Source organism: Polyodon spathula, chromosome 49, assembly GCF_017654505.1.
Source record: "Polyodon spathula isolate WHYD16114869_AA chromosome 49, ASM1765450v1, whole genome shotgun sequence".
NCBI lineage: Eukaryota > Metazoa > Chordata > Actinopteri > Acipenseriformes > Polyodontidae > Polyodon > Polyodon spathula.
Window position 1 is genome coordinate 2,153,530 of NC_054582.1, and position 26,627 is coordinate 2,180,156.

At 39.1% G+C, this 26,627-nt stretch overlaps 1 protein-coding gene across 2 annotated transcripts in view; it reads right to left on the minus strand.

Moving 5' to 3' along the window:
• The window catches only part of LOC121306689 (retinoic acid receptor RXR-alpha-like), a 72,595-nt gene that overhangs the window by 34,652 nt on the left and 11,316 nt on the right, over positions 1–26,627 (minus strand). The window contains exon 2 of one of the 2 annotated variants that reach the window (XM_041238532.1): positions 3,851–3,982. The exons of the other annotated variant lie outside the window; for it this stretch is intronic. Coding sequence (XP_041094466.1) covers positions 3,851–3,982 — 132 coding nt within the window. The remainder of the gene's footprint in view (positions 1–3,850; positions 3,983–26,627) is intronic. 2 annotated transcript variants of the gene reach the window in all.

Genomic DNA, 26,627 nt, shown 5'->3' on the forward strand with positions numbered 1-26,627 from the left:
GGGTGGAGCTGTGAACTGAATACGTGATTAAATAATTAAGGCTCCAGCCACAGGTGTATAAATAATGTGATCATGGGTGTTAGCTTGGTTAGGGATGGTGAGAATTAATGTTGAAGGTTTTGCGCTGTGCTGTAATGTATTTATGTCCGTGTTTGTTTGCGTTCATGACTGTTTTGAATAACCTTTTGATTTTGGCTCTTTCGTTTTGTTAAATGTGTTTTGTTTAGAGTTTCTGTCTGTGTTATGTTTGTTTGTAATTAAACGTGCGCACCAGTGCTGAGAGACCTGCATTCTCTGTCTCCAAGTCTCTCCCTGGTTACTACAGCCTGACCAGTGATGTCCTCTTGTCCGCACGGCTCTTTAGATATCTTGCTTGTATTTGTTATATTGGGTTTTTACACTGTAAACAAACTCCCTGATTTAGCTGGGAGCCTGGGTAACAGACTTGAAAGGAAGGATTTGTGTGCTCTGTTCTCTGGTACAGCTGTAATTAGGCATCACGTGCCACAAGACAGGGATATCCGTAGGTGCAGCTAAAGCTGCGGGTGCCTGAAATGCTCCAATGAGGCCATCAATCTGTGGTCTTTATCAGGGAGGAATCATGAGGACTAAGCCTTTGATAGCTCCCTGAGCTGTTAATCCTTCAACGGCACAACAGAATGAAATGTTATCTCATTGTTGGGGCTCAAGAGATGGAAGCCAAGAAGACCACACCCCCAAATCAAAATCCCCACCCCCCCAACACTTCAAATTCCAGCACATTATCTAGCAGCCTGCACTAGAAAGGTGTCTATTCCCATGAGCCAGAGATTTCTCCATGGTTTCTGTTTTCCCTGAAGCCACACTAAGAAGCATGTTTTCAAAACAAGAGTTATATAGTTAAATTGAAGCCTGAATTACACTCAGAATTATTGAATCAAGTGAGTGACTAACATTGCATGGAGTGAAAAGCTTGTTGGAACCCATTACTGGCCTCTTTACACTATATTTGTCTAATGGCTGAATATTTTGGTGAGACAAACAAACAGCAAGCTGCTTTTGTATACAGTACAAAGTAGCAGTAGCAGGATTGTTTATATCTGGATTTCAGGAGGCCATTAATCAAAAAAATAAAGGGTAGTAACAAGGGACAGGATGCAATCACTGGCTTCAATTGCAACTTGCATTGCAATCTACTGTATTTCCGTAAAATCACAAGTGGCAATTATTTTTTACTGAAAGTTGCAAGAGCACAGCTTGCAGGCACAATTTTAGTGAGATTTATTTCAGAGGGCTGACCAGACCAGATCAGACTATCCCCTATAGTGGCTCCCTACTGGGAAGCATATTACTGCTGTGAAGCCCTGCACTGGTGCACCATTGTGCACTGCAGCTGGTGTGAAATAACATGCCTCCCTACCTCACTTCAGAAATGTAGCTTTGTACATAGCAAGAATACAAATCTGAGAACTTGCCACACATTCAGGCTCTGATCCCTGCCTACAGCATACGCTCCTGCTGTTGAATCAACAAGCCTGCGTACTATAAAGTTAAGTTACTGTTTCTGGCAGGTAAACACAGCATTCAAAAAGTTCACATTCTCTTGCTGCTCCTGTATCTGCCAAATATCTACAATTGTAGATTAACTTAAAGCCTGGCATGGAACAGTCTAAGGCAGAGCTGGAAACTGGATATAGTTGCTGTATGTTTAATAAAATAAAAATAATAAAAATCTTCAAAAGTTGTGAAGCCAGTGAAGTCTGCAGAGTGCCAGAGCAAGGGGGGAGGAAAACATTGCAAGCCTGCAAATTAACCTACCTGGCATATCAACAAACTGCAAAGCCAACAAGTTCTGCTGACGTGAAGTGTCTAGATGGAAGAAAGCAGTAAACGGTCGTGCACAAAATTAAAAAGCATTTCGAGACACTGCAGATTTAAGTAAGTGTCATATAGACTGTTATATAAAAGTCTGATTATGCTCACAACCCCCTTGCTTCCAAAAAAAAAAAATATATATATATATATCACTGCATTTATTTTTCCATGTTGTACAGCACGGAGAGAGACGTTTCGTTACAGGCATCTGTCGCTTTCATTTTAAAAATACATTCCATATGTGATTTCTCCACTTGAAATCAGACTCAATTACAAAGAAGGCGGCTGCAATCATCAGGAAAATATTAGCTGCCCGTTCTTTCTGTTCTCCCCATTGGTTGGCTGGCTGGGGCAGCTCAATCCGAGTGCACTTCAGACATTCCACCCCGTAATCTTTTCCATTCCACCACTCGTAGAAATGAAATCATAGCACAAGGCTTGCATTGTGCATTAAGTTAAGCACCTACTTTTTTCTCCCGCTACCTTAACACAAGTTCTGTTTTATGTATTTAATTTTAACAAGGCTAATAGTCCTTGATACCCACTGCATTTGCTTTATCTAAGCTAGCGGACTTAAATGCACCCTGAAGACTGAAAAGTGGCTCAAACCACTGAAAATTATTTTTATGCAAAACAATCTACCCAAACATACCTTTACCAAGGCTATTTATTGCCAGGAAAACCATTAAAAATCAAGGAAATGAGAACTCCAGGCCAGAAGGAACTGAATCGGACAAAGAGTCGGATGCTGCAGGATTTAAATACCAGCCTATTACGATGCCTTTATAATGCTACATACAGTTAAACAGACAAACAACTCAACAGTTTCCCCAAACTACCTCTATTCCTGTGTTACACCTGGACTTATCAGCATCATACTGCAAACAATGCTCTAGTCCAGTTGTTCGATGCTGGTGGCTCCCATCTCATCTCCAGCCGTAGCAATGGAAGCGAATAGCCAGTTACAGTCCCTCAAGGCAATTCCTCCATAACCAAGCCATATTTTTAATTATTCTCCAGACAGCTGTCCGGACTGCTTCAGAGCTCACATTTCAGACTTAAGATCAAAGCAGAAAATGTCTGTTGTCTGCTTCCCAGCCTCCAATCTGATATCATGCATTCAATTACCTGGGGCAACCTGTGTTGTGTAACAGTCACTGAGTTACTCCATGTGCAACCCCTAAGTGCAGGAACACATAATCAAACATGCAAACAAACACATATTCAAACACACAGACAAACTGTGTTGTATAATGCACTGCCGTTATCCCTGTGGGTAAGATACGGGAAAAGCTTTCAATATTTTTTAAGGCATGAGGTGGAATTTTAATCCGCCTTCTAAAATGCAAAGAAATGAGCTGATCACATGCAATTGAGTAGAGCATCTCGTTGATAATAGAATATTAGAAGGACCGATCTATCAGATATAAACCCCGCTTCACTCAGGGTGTAAAAAACAGATTGAGTTATGGATTTTGCACATTTTAATGCAGCTCCTTTCCTAGTAAAATCCTTGTTTTTTCAGTAGTTTTAATAAATGTGTACACCTGCTTTCTACAGCCTTAATCTGGTGAATAATAGAAGGACACAGCACAGTAACGCAATACCCATATTGCTGTGGTTTTATAGTCTTTAAAACAGTACTATAAATGTAAATATTAAAATCGTAATTGATTTCAAACACAGATTTAAACAAACATCCAGGAAAACATTACACCTCAAAATAACCAAAACCACAAACTGCAATTTGCTACTATATACTCACCATTTCCATTTCCCATACAATCCATATGTTTACTATCAGAACCGCATATACAGTATAAATCAGAACAGGTAACTCAGGCAACAGAAGTTATTCATCAAACTAGGAGACCATTGCTTGGAAGTGTATAGGCTTGGTAAACACTTAGCTAAAATGGATGGTGCCAGCTATGGGATTATATAACATCCAGTGGGGACAGAGAGGAGTGGAGAGGATAGGGGAGGAAAGTGATACCTTGAGATATTCTGCGTTGGTGAAGCGGGCACGTGCCGCTGTAGCAGGAGCAAACAGTGGGTGAATTCCCAGCCTCTCCATGCCTGCCCCTCTCAACAGGTGGTGCTAGTGAGCACTGGGGTTTGATGAATCCTAAAATGGGTGACATGGTGAACATTAGCCATGACAAATGTATTCAACATCAACAACCCTATTTAAAATAACACTACAGTTTGTGTCTGCATGCGTAAAAACAGACAAAACACAACAACAAATAGACAACACAATACTCAATATACAAATAACTAAAACCTAATAATGTACGAGTATGTTGTTGCAGTTCTAGGATTATACATAGACTGCAGGGAGGCTGAACCTGTGGCTAGGACATGTGCCATGACAGGTCTGCCAAAGGGTATGAAACTCTGACATGAAATTGCCCTTTTAGCCCGGTAACTGAGCTATTACGAACCCATGCCCCCTCTCATCTCTCTTGTAGTCAGTCAACATTAACGCAGCCAGATGATTCAATCCACAAACCAAGACCTCCCCCTACACCCCCCACCGCGACTTCCAGCTAACCTTTCACATTTATTAAGCCGTCTCTCAGAAAGCGGATGACCTCCCCTTTCAGACAAATTAGCTCAGTGCTCCTCCACAGATCCGCTACAGTACACTCAGCCATCAACCTGGGGTGAGGGCTGGAGGGGATAGGGGGAGCTTCATGCAGGCTAAATGCCACATTAAGCTTGTAGGCCTGCAGGGCAGTATAGCCAGTCCCACTGTCTCTTCATGGGGGTGGAAAGGTTAGACCCAACGAGGCAGCTATTATTGGGCATAAAGGGTCAATTGACAATCAGAAAACATCACTGTTTGTGCCCCTGGCACCCACTCATCTGCTTACTATCTCATACACCAAGACGGCACACAACCTGTTGGACACAACTAACTGAAAAAAACAAATATCAGGGTAAGACAGACAAGAAAGTTTAAGCAGAATCTGGATGGCTCTCATTGGAAACTTCAAAAAAGAAAAAAGAAAAAAAACTATTTAATTACATTTCACATAAGCACAACAGTATCAAAAGACAGGGCCTATTACCACCAGTTTAATTTATGACTCAAAAAGGGCACCTCACCCATAAAACATCTGAGTGTAAAGTATTAAGTGCCTTGGGATTAGATAGGTCTGGTTCAATCCCTGGTTAACTCTGGTCCCAGACGTAACCCTAGACTGAGTTATGCAGGACAGGCAGGTCGCCTTGTGTGGTAACCACTGGGATAAACTGAAATGCTGCCATAATGATGTCTGGCATGAAAGAGAAACACTGGGGTACAGGCCCATGAACAATCAGTTTATGCCTGCAGAGGGCCAAGATACAATGTGACCTGTCACATGCACACCCGAAGAACGCAAATGAGAAAGCAAACTACCACCTGAGCGTCTTCATGCAGGGGTATCAAACAACACACAGACATGGGAATTGATTGGCTTTGCAATCACTTTGACCACAGACTGTTCTTAAAAAAGTTGCCACATCAGCTTCGAGAGGGCTGAACCGGCTGTACAAACTCGAATGGTAATACTTAAGTAATAAAACCTGACAGAGGAAATTTCCAAAGATTATGGACTGTTTCTTAACAGTAATGAGCCCAAGTAAACACGGGGTGGCTTTTGTGGAAGTGAGGCAGTGAAACAGTGTAGGACAGGCTTCAGTGCACAAACACCGAAGAATAATCTAAGTAGAAACAACAAAACATGAAATACTGGGGAACTGAAAACGATATAAAAGTATTCCTTTAGCAAGGCATTGCTTCGATTGCTGTACTATATAAATCCTCCTCTGATAACACATTCAGTATTATGCCTAATGTTTACGCTACTTGAAGACATCTTGAGATAGCATGTAACTCTTGACAAACAGTTTTATATGAAAACTTTAAGATTCATTCCTCTGAACAGGCTCTTTGGCTGGAGGAGCAACCTGTAAATGTGCACGGAACTCAACTAAATAAAGCTCATTCCATCATGAAGACCTTTACATTTCACTGCATCCTTAATGCCAGCATGACGACGATGACATGCCCTGCTCAATAAAACATGCCATTGTGTATGGTCTCTGGAAAAAGGGCCCAGCAACATTTAATTAATTCCCCATGGTAAGCCAGCTGAGATGCCCAATCTTCAGTCTAGTGGGGGCTGCCCATCAGGTGAATTATTTAGTGCTTTGATTGAAAAAAAAAAAAGAAAAACAGAACAAAAAGAAAAAGGCTGAGAGGGATCATGAGAAATACAGGCCCAATTTGTTGTTTCGTGGTTAAGACTCTTTCTCTTATTTTTCACCACAGATACAAGTTGTAAATGACGACAGCTATACATACCGTTGCAGGTAAAATCAGTTTCACCTACTTTAACAGACATAAATACACTAAAGACACCTGCATGCACTGTAAAAGCATATTTAAAAGACAAGAGAGGGGCTTATATAATATGGGCTTCTGATAAAAACACCCCAGATATGTAAAAAATTAAAATCAGTAGAAATGATTAATCTATTCACGTTGACTTCACCCTTTTCACATTAAAAAAAATAAAACCTACTACAAAAATAACAATAAATACATTTCCCAGTGCTGCTGGGCAATGTCCCACCTTCCTGATTTGTATCTATCATTGATTAGTTCTGAATACTTTAAACCCGCCCCAACTACTGAGTGACAGCACATTCCTACATTTCTATTGGAGACTCTGCTTGCAAGATTTAAAACTAGATTACAATCAGGATGGAGGCTTGTTAGCGGGATTTAAAGCTGTATTACAGTTAAGATACGGAGGATTTAAAACAGAATTGTGGCGAAATGTACAAAAATGCCTACACACAAAAACCCCAGAATTGCCCGTGACCAGAGGGATGTCGCTGTGGAAGACAAAGGAAAGAAGGTAGAACTTAAGTGTGCAAGTACTGTCGAGCTACTACTATAGACATGTTGACAGAAAAAAAACCACTCAAGCATTTTGCAAAGTAACAGAAAACACTACTTTCATACAGTATATCAAAAACGAAAGCCCCGAAAAAAAAAGATTTACATAAAACTCGAAAACAGCTCAAAATAAACACCAAAAATGCAATTAATAAAACCTGAAAAACAGAAGCCCTATATAAAATCCACAGTGGCCACGTTGTGTTCTCATGCAGTACAATTACCTTCTCCTTGTACTTGAGCTACATGTCATTTTATTTATTATACAGTATATGACTGTGATTGCAGACCATTGGGACCCTGTAAAAGCCCTCTGACATTAAGGCATGCAATGTGTCTGTGTTATGTTTCACCAAATGGCACTGTATAAAATAACCCAGACCTAATGCTTCACTAGTTTAAATGATTTGCTTCAAATTGACTTTTAAGCCAATACCTATATATCCAGAATGTGTATCTTATATGCACAAGAAGCTTTGTCAGGTTTAAATGTGTCCATGCTCCTTTCCTTCTACTCAAACACTTCAGTAAATGTTGACGATATCAGCAACTAAATTCATTCAGTATCTTTGTCTTTCAATTCATTTGTCTTTGTTTTTACTAAAATAGTTAATTACAGCACATTGCTCATTGCTTACTGAACATGGAGCTGTGACTTTAGTCATATATTTTGTAAATGTTAGTTTTACTTTTCCGACAGCATGAGTGGTCTTCACACAAACAATACTGTTACGGCAGTTCAATGCATTTACAAACTTTTTTTTATTTCGTGTTATTTTTTATTGGTGTATTTTTTCATGAAGTAATTTTTAAATTTTTAAAGATTTAAAAGTTTTTTTTTTTCACCTTTCCTGTAAGCAAAAAAGCTGAATTTAAAAAAAGACAAGTTTGCCATTGTCGTTGATTCGAATCCCAGATTACACTCGAAGACTCAAAACTCTGGAAAATCTGAAGCTGGCACCAGCCCCAACATCAACTACGAACAGGGGGCCCATGTTTTAACAGTCAAAGCTGTTACATTATAGAGCTACGTTTCATGTTTATTGATCCCACTGCACCTTTTTAGCGTTTCCGGAGCAGGCTGGAATGCCATGTAACAGACAGCAAGCCATTTACCTGACTAATTGGAAATTTGTTTCCACAAGAATGTGAAATGGACCACAAATCTGTTTGTGCTACTGCGTGATGGACTGAAAAGGCAAGGAAGTGCCTTAAAAATAACCATAAAATAAAAATTCAAACAAGCTTATACTGTATTACACTGTTTTGTTTTCCACTCCGGTATAAATACAGTACAGTATGCACAGGTCTAGCTCTTTAACTTGTAGTCATGGTCACACTCAAATGTGACTGACTTCCATAACTTTATAGCAACATACATACCTTCTCAAAGAAACTCAAGCAGCACCACTAGCAAACCACATTACCAGCAACTATAGCAAATGCTACGCATTATTCCTCAAAACGGTAGCACAATGATAATAAGGTACCATGGCATGGCAATATTTTTGGGAAAAAAAAAGTGTTGCCGGCCTGAAGGAAACTAGTTAAGTTTCTGCTCGAGCGGTTTACCATTTCGACTGAGGGAGTTAGTATGCAGGGGTGGCTCTGCCGGTAATGGAAGTTTTATATTGTAGTTAAACCAATCAAGCCTTTGTGGAACATCTACAAAATGCTAATTACAGTGAAAAAAAAAACCTTCCTCGTTAGAGACAAATGAAGTGAAACAGCCATTTGCTGGGACTAATGCTTCTGACAAATGAGAGTGTATTAGATCCACTTAGTTTAAAAGCCCTCACTAGCTCACAGAGCGAATTTCTCCAGGCTTCAACTCTCGAGGGGGCAGGGATATGTTTGCTGGGACATAATTGAATGCTATTTTGTTAGTGGCAGTGGAAGCAATGTCGGCCAAAGGTGCCCCAAACTGAGGCAGTGTGCAGGCCATAGAAGTGCTCTGAAAACACATGGTAGATAATCTACTGTTATTCCTGCTGGAAGTTTTGCCTAGAAGAGCTGCTGAACCTCACAGTCCTCCAATTCACTTCAATATATAGCACACGGTTTTGTGTAAACAGGGAGTCCCTCACATGACTGGTTAATTAGTTGTGCATACAGTGTAGAATGTAGTCAGTTTTTCCTTAAGTAAATGGAAAACTACAAAGCGGTATGCAATTCAATGTTAACAAAACATTATTCAGTAGGTTTCATTTGACGTTATCAAGCAAAATTAGTTAATCCTATAAGGTGATGGTAAACCTTTAGCCATAGCTGCAGATCAGGTACCAGGAGCCTCAGATTTTGAATTGCTGATGTTTAAAGAACAGTTATAGATTAGGTAAAACGTCATGACCATCGTGGGCCTCTTTGAAGAACAGCCTTTAGTGCTGGCTTCCACCCCCAGCTTCCCTAATGAAAGTGGTAAATCATCGAGGAATGTACACCTCCGGAACATTTACAAACCCTGCAGACATGTCACGCCAGATCAGCCTTGCCAGTCTATGGTGGCTCTCATCCCTCTGACTGTGTTATAACAGGTGTTTCAAACGCTGCTGTCCAAGCCCTGTAGAGTATATATCATACTCTGTGTGGATCAGACCCGGACTCGGGGGATCTAAATCACTGTCTGTCACGACACACTAGTTTCTGCAGGCCGTTAAGGTCTATGCTGTTTTACTTTGGGGAAGATTAATCTGGTAACTGAGACTTCAATCATATATATATATATATATCACCAGTGCCACTACACTGCACACAAATAGCATTGGCTACAAACTGTATAGGCTACAGGGAATAGTTGCAGCCCATTGATGCAAGTGGGTTGAAATGGGTTAAAAAAGTGAAAAGATGTCAGTGTGGTGGATGTGCTTGAAGTGTTACTTTCGTTTGCCACTGTCGCGATTTCATTTAAATCTTTTAAACAGACTCCACATGAATATGTAACACATTTTCTAAAGACCTCTATCTTCTGTGGTGTTTCACTTTCATCACTTTTGAAGTTATTATAACACCTATATTCTTTGTAAATACTACCATGTTGTTGTTTTGTAATCTCTATCAGGCCTTAATTTGACCCATTTATTTTCAGAAACAAAAACTATTTTAAAAGTAGTTTTACTCTTGTTGGCAAGATGAGCTCCCCAAAGGAAGTTAGAGTGTCTTTTGATGTGGAAGTTACAAAGTATGACAGCTAATTTGTATACTGTCAGGCCTTGCTTCTTTTACACAGGTGTGGTTTTTGTATGCATTCCAGTAATAGACCTTTGATAGCACACAGTAGCAAAACAAATCAGAGCCTCATTTTATTTCCATGTTAGATAAATCTGATTCAAATGCATTTAAACGAAGAACTCAGATATCCAAATATATCCAAGTTCTTGATCACTCAAATTAATAAAGGCGGCTAGCTATGGTGTGTCAAACCAAGCATCTCATTTGGTCGTTTGCCACTCAGTGATGAGACTCTTCTTATTTGCCCCGATGTAGTCCTGGAGAAGCTGGCATCACTCTGACAACAAACCTGATTACAAATACAAATTCTGAAGGACACACAATGACACTTGCTGTAGAGCACCGAGCTATTAAAAAAAAAAAAAAGAATCACAACAAGAACATAAGCATTTAAAAACCCACAAATACATATTTTAAAAACAACTGTAATGGAGCAGACAGCACTAGCAGCTTTAGTACCCCCGTAGAAAAGGCAGTATCTTTCGCAGCACATGAGCAGTATGATTTTATTCTGTAATTAAATGCAAATTCTTGTTTACGTCTGCGGTCTGAAATGCAAACTGTGCCAACGCTTCTATTACAGTCACACTAAACAGCCTGTGCATTAACGAGAACATATTCTTGTTCACTGGTGGCAAAGAAAAAAAAAACAAAGAAAAAAACAGCTGTATAAGGGTAAAGTATATGCATGTGTAGGTCAGTAATTTGTTCCAATCTTTCTATCCCCCCCCCCCCCCCCCAAATATATAATTAAAATGTTGTCCTGTATAACTCCACACACTCCAACACATGCCATTTCAATTAAACAAACTTTTTCTTTTCAGGGCAATGATTAAATTGAATGGATCTGACTAAAACTGTGTGTGTGTGTGTATGTGTGTGCTTGGCTCCTCTTCCTTTACAGTTTAACCTCAAGTTTTATTTGACATGATTTTCGTGAATTAAGTAGTGTGTACACTTTAGCCTTGTTACAGGCAACACAGATCATGAAACACAATGACAATGAAAACTGAAGGCAGGGGCCGATTTGGAATCCTGGAATCCTGAACGGCGCCTCCCTGAACAATCTCTTTTAGAATATGCTCTTGCTGATGTTTCTTGGCCAACAATAACTGTACTGTGCTTCACTTTCTTAATGTTTATTATTGTGTCCAAATCACTGTAAGCGATATATTTCTGTAAAACGAACTTGGACTATTGCTGTGGCTATTTACACAATGAGATCCTATTTTGTTCCAGCAATGCCGGCACTAGTCCATTATATAGTAGCGCTGCCTTGTAATGCAGTTGGAATAAATTAGGGTTCAATACTGGGTGCTTGCTACAGTTTGAGGGGTCTTCTGTTCTGGCACCTGTACACTGCAATGTGCTAAGTGTACAGTGGAAAGTGGAGCCCTAACTATCCTTCAACTCTGTACAGCAAATAAAGCAAATGAGGCTCAAACTGGTCAGAATCAACAAGTTATAAGCAGAGGCTTTACAGTAATTATTTTAATAGTGAAATAGTTAATAACTGTAATGGATTTAGGGAATACAAACAAAGATACTAAGCAAATGGGCCAATGTTTCTCTATGGCACTTCAGTACGATTGTTGTAATATGCAAAAGTTCTTGTTGTCTTACAGCAAGGTTCTCCAACAATAATATAGCAGAAGAAAAAAGTCTAATTTCAGATGCCCTACACTGCTGTGAGGAAAGCACACACTTGAGTCCTCGTAAACGGCAGGTGCACATTTTCGACTGTCTCTGTGTTGACTCTCATTTTTCAAGGTGCATTCTACTGCCTTGAAATGGAAAGTTACCGGACAGCAAAAGCAAATCTTGTCTGTCAAAGCAGCATGGCTACATTGTGTAAACAGACAGCCAAGCGCCGCTTTGTAAGAAAATAGGGAGTCTTTGTCTTATCAGAGAGGAGAGCAGCCAAGCAGTACAGTCATTTAGAACCAGGTCCTGTACAGTCACATGGAGCATCCTAACTGGATGAACTACTGGGCTGGAGGAATCATCTAAACAGTTTGCAGATGGGCAATGCAAAATGCACCCTCCCCCTCTCCCAAACCTGTTTAACTGCACATTTGTGTTTTAAGGAAACCCAGCAGGAAATCAAGTTTTTATTCTGTTGACATCTACTGCCTCAGCAAACAAAACGTACTGATGCACCCACAATAAACCCATCTACTTTCAGTCTGAATGCTCCATCACGAGTTTCTGTTTTTAGGTGGTTAATTGTATTTTTGCCCAGCAGAGCAGTGAGGAAACGACAAAACGAAATATGCAGAGTCAAAGCAATGAAAAGCACACAGCTTAAAGTAACTCTTCCACAGCCCCTGCGTTGAAATCCTTATTGTAGAGTAATGCATGTAATGTTTAGCTTTGCAAACTTTATGAGTTATTAAACAGTTCACACAACCAAGCTCCGAGACTCTAGCATATGAGAAACAAACAATCCATTTAGCTGACTCGCATAATCCTGTTTACCTTTGGCTTGAGAATTGGCTCAACTTGTAGCGCATGTAAAACCCCCACTCAGTGTCCACTATTTACACCAGCACGGGATCTCAAAGCTTAGTGATCCGAGATACTACAAAGTTGCCTCCAGATACTGTACATTCCACCCTTCTTTTGGAATTAAGCGCTTTGCAAGTCGTAACAAGGAATCTATTATAATGACAGATACTTTCTCAGGAATTGCTATGGCTGAGAGTCAAGCAATAGTAGCCTTGTTGTTGTATCGGCAGTGTAATCCCCCAAGCCTTATCATAACACTTGTCTTTGGGAGGGAAGGTACAGTAGTCTTCTATCACTGATACACTCCCCTCATCATCATTGGGTCTGTGGAAGCCAAGATAAACAAGGGGTGGAGCGGAACCGCAGTCCATCACAACGATAGCCCTGTCCTTTAGAAGCAAGGTCTAGCACACTTGCAGCATTAGAGACGAAGAGCTTTGATGAAGTGTTCCTTATTGCCATTGCCGCCTTATCTTTTTACTGCTGGACGAAGGATCTACTGCTTCCTTATAAGGCTTACCATCGGTGACCAACAATTAGAATTACTATGAAGCAAATACATCACCTCCTGTTACAAACCTGAAAAACAACTTAAAAAGATGAAAGATCAAGAAAAAAATATCAAAACTGCTCTTCCTTTTTTCTTTCTGTATCCCTAACATGGCCTAACAGTCTGCAGCCTTTAGGACAGACCATGGAAATGGACTTTAACCAGAGGAAGTGATTGGGATGAAAGGAAGAAAACTCAATGTAAAAAAGGTGTGTAAAGCACACACTTGTCTTCTAAGAATGGGCCCCGTTTGAGTATCATTCCAGTTACTTTAATGTGGATAAATCCTCTGTTGCACACACCCCAACGCAACCACCTCACCTGCTAAAAACATCTCTCTCCCACTCCTCACTCACACATTACCCTCATTTGTTTAGACAGACGCTCTCACACACTCCACTCCCACTTGCTCAGACTGACACGTTCATACACAACAAGTATATTAAGCGGAGACAAACTCGCTCCACAGCTATAAACTCCTGTTTACATAGGCTGTCAATAGGGTTACACATTATAGATTCTCAATTCCCACTTACAAGCACAACCCATAAATGCCACTCTGCTTTGCAATATTTTGTAATTCATTAGGTTCTGTTTCATATCATTTAGAATGTAGTACTGCAAATCATGTAGAGTCACATGCGCTCCATGGTATGTGAAAGCAGTTAGGGTTGACTAAAGCAGAGGTATCAGTTGAACGCTAACAGCAATTATAAATATAGCTGCAGCCTGCTCGCCAGGTTTTGGGGAGGTGGGGGGTGGGGGGTGCATTAAATACCAAATAGCGAGGAGCTACCATAGGGGGGCAAAAAAAAATAAAAATAAAACTTATTTCCACATAAAAATAAATACATTTAAAAAATGCATTTCTAGAAGCCTGAAAAGTCCTTGTTGTTGCTGTGTGTTACAAGCGCTTGCTTTGGCTGCCACAATACACACATGGATAACCGCTAACAGTGTGAGGGGAGAAACAGAATGTAGGGGCCAGTGAAGGTTTTAAAATCTGCAGCTGTCTACACTGAGGCCCATGTGCTCCCCAAAGTAAATTCAAACCCCCTTATAAAAAAAAGAGTGAAATATATCTTTGGGACACCATTATAATGCCAGTGTATTACCCTGAAGAAGCCCCTTTACTACCCCATGGTAACAAAGCATTTCATTGCAGTCACACTGCATTGCAATTAAAGATAATTAAAAAAAATAAAAAGGTAAACCAAGTCACGCAGGTAAACCAGGTTACATACAAAGTGTGTGGAAAAACAGACTTTTGGCCTCTAGGTTAAGGTTATTGAATACTAAGCTAATCCTCTGTTGCTTTTGGAGTAAACCCATAAAATCAAAAGCCGGTGGAGACACTTGGATACATATTTGTAAAATGACAGAGTCAGGAACATTTTAAGTAGGCCAACATTTGCAAGACACAGTGCAGATGCTATAATTATGTTGTCTAATAGCTGCAAGCCACCGCATGAAAATCATACCAAACAGTAGTTTAAAGTATTGCCAATTTGCTAGAAAAAATAGTAGACCCCCCCCCCCCATAACTGCTGAAGCTCTACTGTGAATCTCACTGGACCATCGTGGAGGAAATAAACACATTTGAAAAGGGAAATGAAAAGGTTAATTTATTAAACAAGCAATGCCATCCTGTTACCCGCGTGCTCCTAGAACAACAGGGTAACTTGGCAGAGTGAAACCTGACCTCTTTCAGCTGACAAGCACATCACATGGGCCGCCACAGCAGAGAGAGAGAGAGAGAGAGAGAGAGAGAGAGAGAGAGAGAGAGAGAGAGAGAGAGAGAGAGAGAGAGAGAGAGCGAGAGAGCGAGAGAGCGAGAGAGAGAGCTTCTTAAAATAGTTGTTGAAATTCCAGTGCAGCCTCCTCCCAGCCCCAGCCCGCACAGGTTACGCAAGCCAAGCAGGGCAATGTTTTCACAGAACCGAGTGTCGAGGAAACACGTTACTCAGCAAGGCAGCTCGGCAGCACGTGACACCTGGGAACTTTTGACCCTGAGTTCACCAGTCTGGTCAGAGTTCATTATTCAAACTGTTTCAGAAAGTAAATGACATTCCAGCCTCCTCCTCCCAGAAGGGCATGCAAGCAGAAGGCACTCAATCAGCTCCACAGCCCAGCTACAACTCCTCCCCCTCTTCAAGCTTCCTGCTCTCATACTGACAGAACTGCTGCCGTACTCTTGGTTTTAAATGACTATATAAACCAATCACTTTCTAGTACAAGGGGCTCTCTCTTCTACTATCCTCAGCAAAGGGGGACACCATTCTTCTGAGCATTCCCTAGGGCGTCACCGTGTAAACCTGTTCTTCACTTCTGGTACCTCCTACATAAAAACGAACGTGGTTTGTGAACTGTGGCCCTACAGTGTGGCCCATGAGAATCTGTCTGGTCACTGGCTAGTCAATATATCATTTTCTCTATCTGTTAAAAATATATTTTTTTTCTTAGCCTTCAGACCAACCAGTACAAAACAATGAATTTAAATTAAACTTGAACTTGAGCCAGGACTATATGATTGTGTGTGTGTGTGTGTGTGTTTGTGTGTGTGTGTGGGTGGGTGTGGGTGTGTGTCTGTGCCCGACCCCCAAAATGTCAACTTTAATGCACAGAGAACACAAAAGCCATGTACCAAGAATGTACTACTACAAATTTAACATGGGGGCAAGCCATGTGGGCACTGTGCTCCCATAATATCAGTGTTGCTACAAATATTAGTCTGCATTACACGTCTTCACGGGTGTACCGGGCCCAAAGACCCGAGACCTGACCGGTACAGAACGCTTTTTCGGGTGCAAAATTGTCACGCAACACTCGGGTTGGGTCGGGTCCGATTTTGTTTACTCAGTAATACACAAACTGTCGATTACTATTAAAGTGTCTCTCTTTGGTACTAAAAATCATTGTTTATAATTCCTGTTGCGTGGATTGGCTTCCCCCAGTAGCACATGGCAATGCTTGCAGAGCGCATCAGCAGACACAGACCCATATCGAAGGGCTTTTAGATCATTCTGAAAAGTCAGAGTAATGATTTGTTTATGAAGGACGTGAAGGAAAAACTTAAGAAAAACGAATTCCACGAACAAAAGCTCACAGAAAAATGCAAGTCTGAGGCGTGGGAATCATTTGTTGTTATTGTGGACAAAGAAGGAAAACAAGTTTTGCAAAACACAAATTTTACACCTCAATTCCTTTGTGTAGGTTCATGGTGGAACTGTAGTTCAGCCAGATTTCCAAGTTGACTGGAAAAAAAACTCACTGCTTTAATACTGACTCTAGTCAGTGCATACACTAAGCTGTGGAAAGGAAAAGCGGGCCGGGTCGGTTCTGGGTCTAATAACAATAATTTTACATCGGGTCGGGTCTAGTCGGGTAAATAGTTGTCGGTTCGTGGTCAGGTCAGGCTGATTAATTTGGATCTGTGAAGATCTCTAGTCTGCATACAGCTCTAACATGTCGTTTAATGTATTTTTTACAAGCAGCCGTACTCTGAAGGTAGGACAAACAGTTATAAAAAACCTGCCATGACACTGTCAATGTTGTCACCAAGGGCAGCCAGAACAGCACTGTTTCAAACCAACATTTCTGCCAGGTCTTCAAGTTACTCAGGAGAGGTGTGACTATCGCCTCCATCAGGGATTTTGTTCTGAAATGTGTGCGGGCACAGAAGCAACTGCCACCCAAGCACCACCCACTGGCCATCCATAAAAGTCGGTCAGTGTATAAATCGTAATGATTTAGGCTGCAAACTTCTATGCAAGTGATAAGGAAACAGTAGTAGTCTGGGGATGCCCTATGCAACTCATAAAACATAAAAAAACAGGCTTTAGTGACCACCTTTTAAGATTGACGAATGCGGCTGCAAACTTCTATGCAAGTGATAAGGAAACAGTAGTAGTCTGGGGATGCCCTATGCAACTCATAAAACATAAAAAAACAGGCTTTAGTGACCACCTTTTAAGATTGACGAATGCGTAGCGGTTTCTTGCACTTGCATTTCACTGGCTTTGTACTGTGAAGAGATGCTTCAGTGCATTAAAAAGCATATATAAAAATGTGCATGCAGTATACTGTACTCTCTACAATAGTTCTGCTAAACACAACCTCCAGCAGTAGCATACCACTGATCTAAAAGACCGCATACTGCCTGCCCTTATAGTCCAAGCGCTTTTCCATTAACAGGTAAACAAGGCCTGTTTCAGGCACTGACCCAGATTCCAGCAAAGACAAGAACCCTGCCTTATACAGTTATGAGTATTATCATTTTATCTAATCTAGTTTTGTTCACTGGGAAATGCACACGGCTCATTTAAGCTTCATTGGGTAAGTTAAGCTCTGAAAGAACTGATGTCATCTTGCCCTCCCCCACCCATACTTTAAAAATGCTCATTTTTCTGCAAGAGATGAACAGCCTCATGGAGCAAAAGATGCTTCTTTCTCCTCGGCTTTATGTTTCAATGGAAAGTTATTTGTTCAAGTAGTCACATGTACAATATGAGCTGTGTTCTAGATCCTTAATAGGATTCTGTACTGGAACTACATACACATTTAGAATGAAATGGCCTGAGGGGAAATACACTGTGTTAAACAGCTTCAATACTGAAGAATGAGCAAATGAGGTCTATACTGTAGTTATGTCTGCAACGGCTTTTCAATAGGGATGTCATTGCAGATTTTCGCATCTTTAGGACATTTCAAGACAATGAGAAAAAAAAAAAGACTTGAATTCATTTATTTTCTTTTATTCCTAAATTTAGCAAAATTGCATTTGATAGTTATGGGTGAATCTATATGGCATGGAGAAGACCAGCCCTGTGGTTGCTTATTTTTTAACAGTTTCCTTTGTAACGCCCCGATGACAGAACGAACCAGTGGCACACAGTGTTCCGTGAATAGGAAGAAGTTTGTGTCCTGAAAGCCTGAACTCCAGTCAGAAAATGCAAACAAACTAGTTATTTAACTTTCCTAACAAAAGAGGAGTGCAAAGCTATACTATGAGAGAATTCAGTAAACAAACACCACGTCATTGTAAAATACATTTTGGCACAGCTATACGGTGAGCCTCTCCAACAATATAAATTATGTTAACCCCTTCTGTCCAATGTCAGACCAGGTACGACACTACAATTTTCCCTTTCCAGTCTGATCATCAAAAAGACGTAAAGCTCATGTCTATAGTCGTTTTTTCTTCGGAAAAAGCCGAGAAAACCTTTCAATGGCCGAGTGAGACGGACAGGAGCTGACTGAAGCCGGGGAAAAAAAAAAAGGGAGGCGTATCTGATAGCCCCATGCACCACATAGATAACAAGGACATAAATAAAGGAGATAGCTGCTTCTGCATCCAGCACTCAAAGAATATCACAGGCATTTGCAGAGCTATTTGACATGTTATAGTTACAAGACAATGACTTGGATCGCATTATTGAGGAGTTTGGTGATAAAACAAGTGATCAGGAGAGGATCTGTCAGTATGCACGTCTATAAAGAGGTGTGTGAAAAATACAGTGAACAACGGGTGGGGCTTGGTGAAGATACAGTACTGATTGTCATTTTGCTATTAAGTGCCTTTTAAACTGGTTTCTCTCTGAAAAAAAAATTAAAACAGCACATATAAAATAGATAGCCCGTGTGAAAATAAACTGGACCTGACGTGCCTGACAAGAGTTGAATAAATGGCCTGCAAAGGGTTAATGCAATTTATTTTACATGGTGGCTTTTATAAGTTATTGATTGTGGCATCAAAATTACATTAGGTCAAAAATGTCTGTCCTAACACTTATGACCACAACAAAATAGGTTGTCTGGAGCCACAGACAGTTAAACCTCAAAATGCCATTTAAAAAAAATGTCATGAATTCTTAAAGTCAGACAGCAAAATATCTCAAATTCAGCTTTCAGTGCTTGGTTTGAATTGCTGGTTGGAAGCTTTTTAAACCACAAACATTAACTGTTCTTTATCCATCTCAAATCCTACAAAAATCTAATTTTCTTCCAGTCTTGAAGTCATTCAGTTTGTTTATTAAAAAAAAAGGAAACAGTTATAAGAAAAAAAAAAAACCAAGAGAGTATTCTGGAGAGATAATGTACTAAGGCAACAAACTAGATCATGGAAATATTCCCCATAATCCCTTAATGTATCCTTCAGCTATTAAAGGCTCTATCCTTATGAAATGATGGTAAATCAACAGAACTGCTACCAGGGTTTTAAACCTAGCCACGTCATTCATTTATTCATCTGATGTGTTTAGCAGGATCTGAACTCCCTTAGCAACAGCAACCAGTATACACCTCCTCCTTCCACTTCGGCAACATCCATGGCCGACCCCTGTCACCCACGGCAACTATCCTCCACCTTATTTGTCCAAAGTACCTGTCAGTGTTTCATTCAATTTAGTTTAAGGAACACTAACAGTGACATTCTTTTGACTTGTTTAAAAATGTATCTTTTAAAAAAAAAAAAAAGACGTTTTAAAATATTTGAGTCATTTTATGCATCAAAAATGTAGTTTAGTTTATGTATCTGTAATGTATTTATGGCATGAGAGAATATAAAAGAAAAGAAAGCACAGCAGAAACAATATTTTATCTGTTCCTTTTTTAATATTAAAATTCAGGACTACCCTTGATAAATATTTTACTCTTACTTTCCAAACTTGGCATGGAGAAAACTCCCTGCAAACAGCTGTGATTCAATTGTAAAGGATAAATAACAGGAACACTGAAACAGCCGAAATTTTTACTGTTGTACCGGGGGCGTCACCTGATAATGAAAATTGAAAAACTAGCAAATACAATTGATTCATCGCGTAACTGTGACCTTTCTTGAAATCCAACGTGAGCTACCTACCGTTCTACAAACCCACAATTCACTGCAAAAATTACATATTTCTAAGGAAACAACAAAAAAAAAAAATAATTCCCTGATCACTGCAGAAAGAGATATTAGAAATAGAAATGGAACTGCTCTGGTTTTATGTTCTGTGTGACATCATCACGGGTCATTATTGCTGTTGCCTGTTTGGCAATGTGGGCAATAATCCTTACATTATCAGCTATACGGTACAGTTATTTACAGTTATGTAAAAATAAAGCATGTTGTTTGTTTACTCTACACATAATACAGTGTCTGCAAACAAGCAAAACCGGCTTTCTGTTAAAAAAAATCTATGCAAATCTTATAAATGCGTTCAGTTTACCTCAACATTATATACTTGATGCAGTATCATTTATCAGATATGCAGATTTTTTAAACGTTGCTTCAGTAACACTCATGGAAAAGGAAGTACTTGAATTAGTAAAAACATAAACAAAGATGCAAATGTTTCCACGTTTAAAATCAAAACCTCATAACTTTCCTTGAGAGGTTGGAAATTCTGGCCTGTTATTGGTTAAAACCTCATCATAGGAGCAAAAATAGATTGAACTATTGCCCTAACATCCTTACACCACAGGTCAATAGTCTCAGTCTGTCATGTGATTGGTTCACATCCCTGTCAGTCCCGCCCCTTATCAAAGGAACGTCTTTCTCCCCTGCACTCTTCACAAGAGAAAATGGCTGAACAATGATTCTGTGAGTTAAAAAATTTATTACAAAACATACTACCTAAGAAAGATGCTCCAAACAATAAAATGATGATTAAAACATCACTGTCACTGTTTGTTTCATGACTCTGAAATTTAACTTGACAAAAACAAACATGACAGGTGGGATATAAACTGGATTGTACAGCAGGTCAGCAAACCAGACAGAGACGGAGAAAAACTTTGCTAACTATATGGTATGAACTTCAAAAACATTTTCTGTTTAAATAAAGTAAATCTTTTTTTTTTTTTTTTTGCATTGAACATTGTAGTGCTATAGTGCTACTTTGGATGTTAACTTGCTATTTTGTGTCGGACACTGCAATTTCTTACTTGCAGAGACTATGTAAAAGCCTTTTACTTTAGTGGACCGAAAATGTCACGTATATGTATTGCGAGGGAGCACCCTCACTGGGGCATGATGTTTCCATGTACTCGTGTTGTTGTTATATGTAACTGACTCTGGGGTAGTGTTTTTATTGTTGCAGTATGAAGCCGTGTTAGTTTAATTCCATGTGCAAGCAACAGTGTTTTATCAATAATGGTATTTTGCATAATAACAGTAACAAAAACCCTAAATATTTTAACATCGAGAAAATAAATGAAACGCTTACATGTTTGTAGGTACTATTATGCACTGTTAAAAATACTGTGTGCGAGACAGTGCACAGTATAAAAAAGAAACAAATGACTAAGGTTTTATATGTGATCTTTTATACATGTAACTATTTAAAGATATATATTTTTTAAAAAAAAAAAAAAAAAAACAGTACTAGATTGTTTAAATAAGGTTGTTAATGTGGCCGTGGCTAGCTCTTTAAAAGGCTGCCTGTCAGTGTAAGGTGAAAAAAATGGAGAGGATTGACTAGGTGAATCAATGCTTAATATTACTTAAAAGAAAATAAATGCTTGTACCGTAAAAACAAAAGAAGGAAAGCTCTGAGTGTCTCTGTGATCCTGACGTGGACTTTCGACTAGACCTGACTTGTGGCTCAGACATGTCACCCACTTACATGTGTGTCTATCTATCTATCTATCTATCTATATATATATATATATATATATATATATATATATATATATATATATATATATATATATATATATATATATATATATATTTAAATTACTTATTTTAGCGTTTTTCATCTACAAATGTGGTTTGTCATAATGTGGTTTTGTACTGGACACTGCAGTTTTAAAGTTTATTGTTTGTTTAGTGATAAGATTTGAAATGACAAAACAGTGGATTTACTGCAGCTGCTTTGAATTGTATTTCACTAGTTATTACATACGTTACTTCATTCTTTATCGGGACTGTGTGCTGTGCTGTGCTCTATCTACCTAATGTTTAAAATACTGCCTGTAATTTTTCCGCTCCTTAAGTGCTGACTCGGCAGAATCCGGTATATATTTCATGCGTGAGAGAACCATGCTATCTGTGCCAAGAAAGTCTTCACCTGCTTCAAAGTCTGATAACACTCTTCAGGAATGGCACAGCGCCATGCATACCACTAGGCACCATGTGTGCCATGGAAAAATCAGAACTTCCCTCCAGCAGTCCGTGCCAACATAGACGGGCCTCCTTGCTCGGACTAACCTCTGTTCAACAGGGCACTGGGTTCATGGGAAAAACTTAGGGCTATGAACTCCCCCAGCTGCACCAATTGAAAAGCATGTAAAAGGCTCCTTCTATCATCAGCAGCCAGGGCAGGATGAACACTACTGCACAGAACAGCAGCTACTGCTACTCAAAAAGGTAAAAGACAGGCGGGTGTAATGCCATTATACATCTCACCTATTAATCTAAAACAGTTTAATTTTTACAAATAGAGAACCACTGCAACATACCATATTAAAAGCATAGTAAAACCCCATGCAATCGTGAAGACCAGTTGCATTATGCAAGCTAAGAAAAAGCTAAGAAAAAAAAATTAAGTAAATGCGTAAATAAACTCCTTTGCTACAACAGCACTGCCAGTTAACAAGCAATATTTGACTGTCTGGATAAATTTCATGGGATATCTATCAGTTTAGCGGATGGCTTAAGGTTTAGTAGTAGTAAACTAAAATGAAGAATACCGTAGATACTTAAACTTGACTTTCTATCTTCCACCATTACTTCAGTATTTTTTAATAATGGATTACGTGTGCAAAAAGAGTACATTTCAAAAGATGTAATCATTTTCTGACCCGTGATACCTTAACCCACTAGTCTTGAATTTAGCCCTCTAGCCATCAAATGGCTTGTTAAACTAGGGGGATGCTAGAGTGGACAAGACCTGGATGTTGCTGGAAAAAGGCAAAATATGTCAAGCATCCAGATTAAGCAATAAAATGCTAGACTCAAAGTCCCCTGTCGTTTTAGAATCCATACCAGCTTACATAGCTGGAACAATGACATGTCATTTGTTTTCAAGGAACTTTTTTAAATGATCGGTGACTTCTACATTTGTAATTTGGTTACAGTATGCAGCAGGGTACTAATTCACATTTTACTAACAACCGGCAATTAGAAAAAGGAAAATATAATTCATCACTTATCTTTAAAGAACAAAAAGAATGCAGAGCACTAGCCCGTGCAAGCTTTTTTTTTTTTTTTTTTTTTTTTTTTGCTAATGCGCAAAATCAAAGCTCGGCCAACAAATAGGCACAGGCAATCTGCAATTACTGACTGGTCACAAAGAAACGAGGAGAAAACTAGGTCAAGTCACATGATCCAGCAAAGACTGTGGGCATGCTGTCATTTACAAAACAAATATTGAATATTGTTGGGGGCAGGGCCCAGTGGTGGACAGACTTAGTTTTTTTTAAACTGTTGTAACATTATTTGTTTTTGTCGTATCATTTTGTAATCCAGGCATGTATAGTGATTTTACAAGCACTGAGAATGTCAGCTTCGCAATGTCAGGCCTGCCCAGGTAAGACCACCCTGAGAGGGAGGCAAGGGAGCAGTTCAGTCTCCGTTTCCATAGGATTAAAAAAAACAAAAAACAAAAAGCAAAGTACCATGTCTACAATATTTCTGGGATCTAATATTTCTCAATCTCAACTCTCACAAGACATAAATACCTTCTCCTGTTAACACCAGTGCTTAAGAATCAACCCACAGTGAACGACGACTTCATGACAGACCTGCTATAACTAAAATTAAGTTTGTACTGCGCTGTGAGTAAAAACAAAGTTTATGCAGTTTTCTCAAACCGTTTGTTTACCTAAACTTGATTTATTTTAGGAGTTTCTTTTACGATCGAATATACAAGAACATAAGCCTTCTGTTTATTTACTATTGAGGTCCAGATATTCTTTATTGTTTACTGCTTAAAGGACTAGACTGTGAACAAGTGCATTAAGAGGAGTGGGAACCTGTAAATCTGTTTTCCATTCCAACCAGCAGAAAGTGCATGGGAACTGACAGAAAAAAAATAAGGGAGCGAAAAAATACAGCTATAGATGACACAGGGGGGGAAAGGAAGAGCAACAAGAACAGAAGGGCCACTTGGACTCAGGAGGCCAGTGGATTGAGTAAATCACAGAATCACATCATACAAATACAGCGCTCGCCAGACATTCAGCACTTCCAGAACATTCATCATGTAAACAGCCACCTCCCCCCCCCTCCCCTCTGTCTCTCACTCGGTATCCAGCAGATAGAGAGGGTGGGAAGAAAATGGAAGGCAACACACATTTTTATAATATACTCGTCATTAGAACCTTAGTTTTTCGTGTTTGAGATTTTGTTCCGAATTTAAAACAGAAAGTATAAAAAATCTCCTGGGAGTAAAATAAATCCAATACTCCATCAAATTACCTAGTAAAAAAAGAAGGGAAGCACTCTTCTGTACAGCAGAAAGTGTGCGGTTTATTTCGGACGTCATGTATGCATACATTTACTTTGCATAATGTTTTTTGATACAGCGATTTATAAATTCTGGTATTTTTTTTTTTTTCCCAATTCTAATGTACTGTGCTTGTTTGAATGTTTTTGTGCGCTTATTCCTGTCTGTTGTTCATCACATCCAGGGGTCCTGGTCACAAAGTACTAACAGAAATTGAAACTGCACTATTGTGATGATAACCACCCCCGCAGAAATTCGAACAAAAGAAATATAATCAATTCGGAATCCACCGCCTGTCTGCTGGAATACATGAATCAGTTCTCACTCATTCCATTACTGTGCTTTAAGGATAGTCAGTTCAGCCAGACATTTTTAGAACGTTCTTTCAACACCCATTTCGGCACCTCGCTGAAACAAACTTGCACATCAAGAGAGTGACAACAGCCTACAGTAGGTATTAAAAACCGGAGACACTGTAAAACAGGATCTTCCAGTCAAACGTTCTTAATTTTGTTTGTAAGTAGGCAAGTCAGTACTGTAGATGACACTAATGCATCTTTAGTAGGTAGATTGACCCACATTGAGACACAAATAGATACAAATAGAGACAAATAGATACAGTACAGTAACAGATACTGACAGAAAGATTGAGTATATAAAGTATAATTAATGAAGAAATACAGTTTCCATTTACACTTGGAAAAGTAAAAGAATGAAAAGACATACCTCAAGTCAGGTAAAAATGCTAGACAGACAGAGGCTTATTGTAAATTTATGATTAGTTGCCTTCTAGGTAAATATATTAGATCAAATAACACTGTGCTTTGATTAGAATCAAAACTTACTTTCTAGTTTCCTAGGGGCAAAAAGAAATGTCTGCTGCACACAAGCTTATCACTCCAGTGTTCCCGTGTGTGCTGAAAACGTGGGGAAAAAATATGAGGGGGGACTATAAATATTACAAGATTAATAAACATAATATAAAATATGAAAAGCACACACACTTCCAGATACGTTTATACTGCAACTGCTACTTATACTTGCATTTGAATCAATGGGAATCAAAGCCTTTTTTGGCGATAAATCTCCGTAGTAGAACTGTCATAGGCAATTATGATTTCCAGCCTGCCAAATTTTTCCCTCAAACCACAAACATTCAGGCGCCAGACCCTAAGTTATTCATTTATAGACAAGTTCTGGCCTTGCCTTATCAGCCCAACAGGGTGACTGCTGCAGTATATAATTATCCTCTCTTTAAATCTCATCAATTTCTGTTGCATACGCTTTCCTCCAAGTACTGGGGCAGCACTGGTTAGAGGCCAGTGTGTGAATTCTTTCCTTCTCATTAGTTCTGTATCAAGACTCGCTCATCATTAATAACACTCTCAGTCATTTCATTTAGGAGATATTGTAAAAGATCACACGCTATTAAGGTGGTTTATGATATCCATGAAAATGTCTTAATTTTGTTGAGATTATATTTACTTTACAGAAAAAAAAAGGGCCAAAATAATCCCCATAATCAAAAAATGGGTATATACACCTTTTTAATTTTTTTAAATTTGACTTTAATTTTGCAATGCAAAGCAATGACTGGGAAACCACCAGAAGAGAACTTCTCTAAAGTACAATGCCCTCCTGTAAATATTAGACTATGGTGTTGTATTTATTTGATCAGGCTTATGTGGAAGATTAATACAGAATTCAGTGGCTTCTCATTACTACCTGTATTCTTCTTATTCCTTTTGTACCAATTCATTTAGCAAGAACCCAGAGTCAGCTGTGTTCAAAGCCCATGTGAGTTTTTTTATTTTATTTTTTTTACAAACAATATTTTTCTTAAAATATTTACAACAAACATTTATAATTACCGTTATGACAAATTCTCTTATACCAAATCACAACAATAATGCTGATTACGTGCCAAAATAAGGGATGTATTTATTTTCCTTCTCATTTTCAGCGCTGCTTAAAACTGAGGTGAGGAACAGTATCAATTTCTCCATTTTCGGCAGGTAAGGAACTTCACCTCAGTGGGGCAATGTTTGAATAAGGTCTGTTAAAATACATCCAGATAAGCAGCATTAGAAACCCTAAA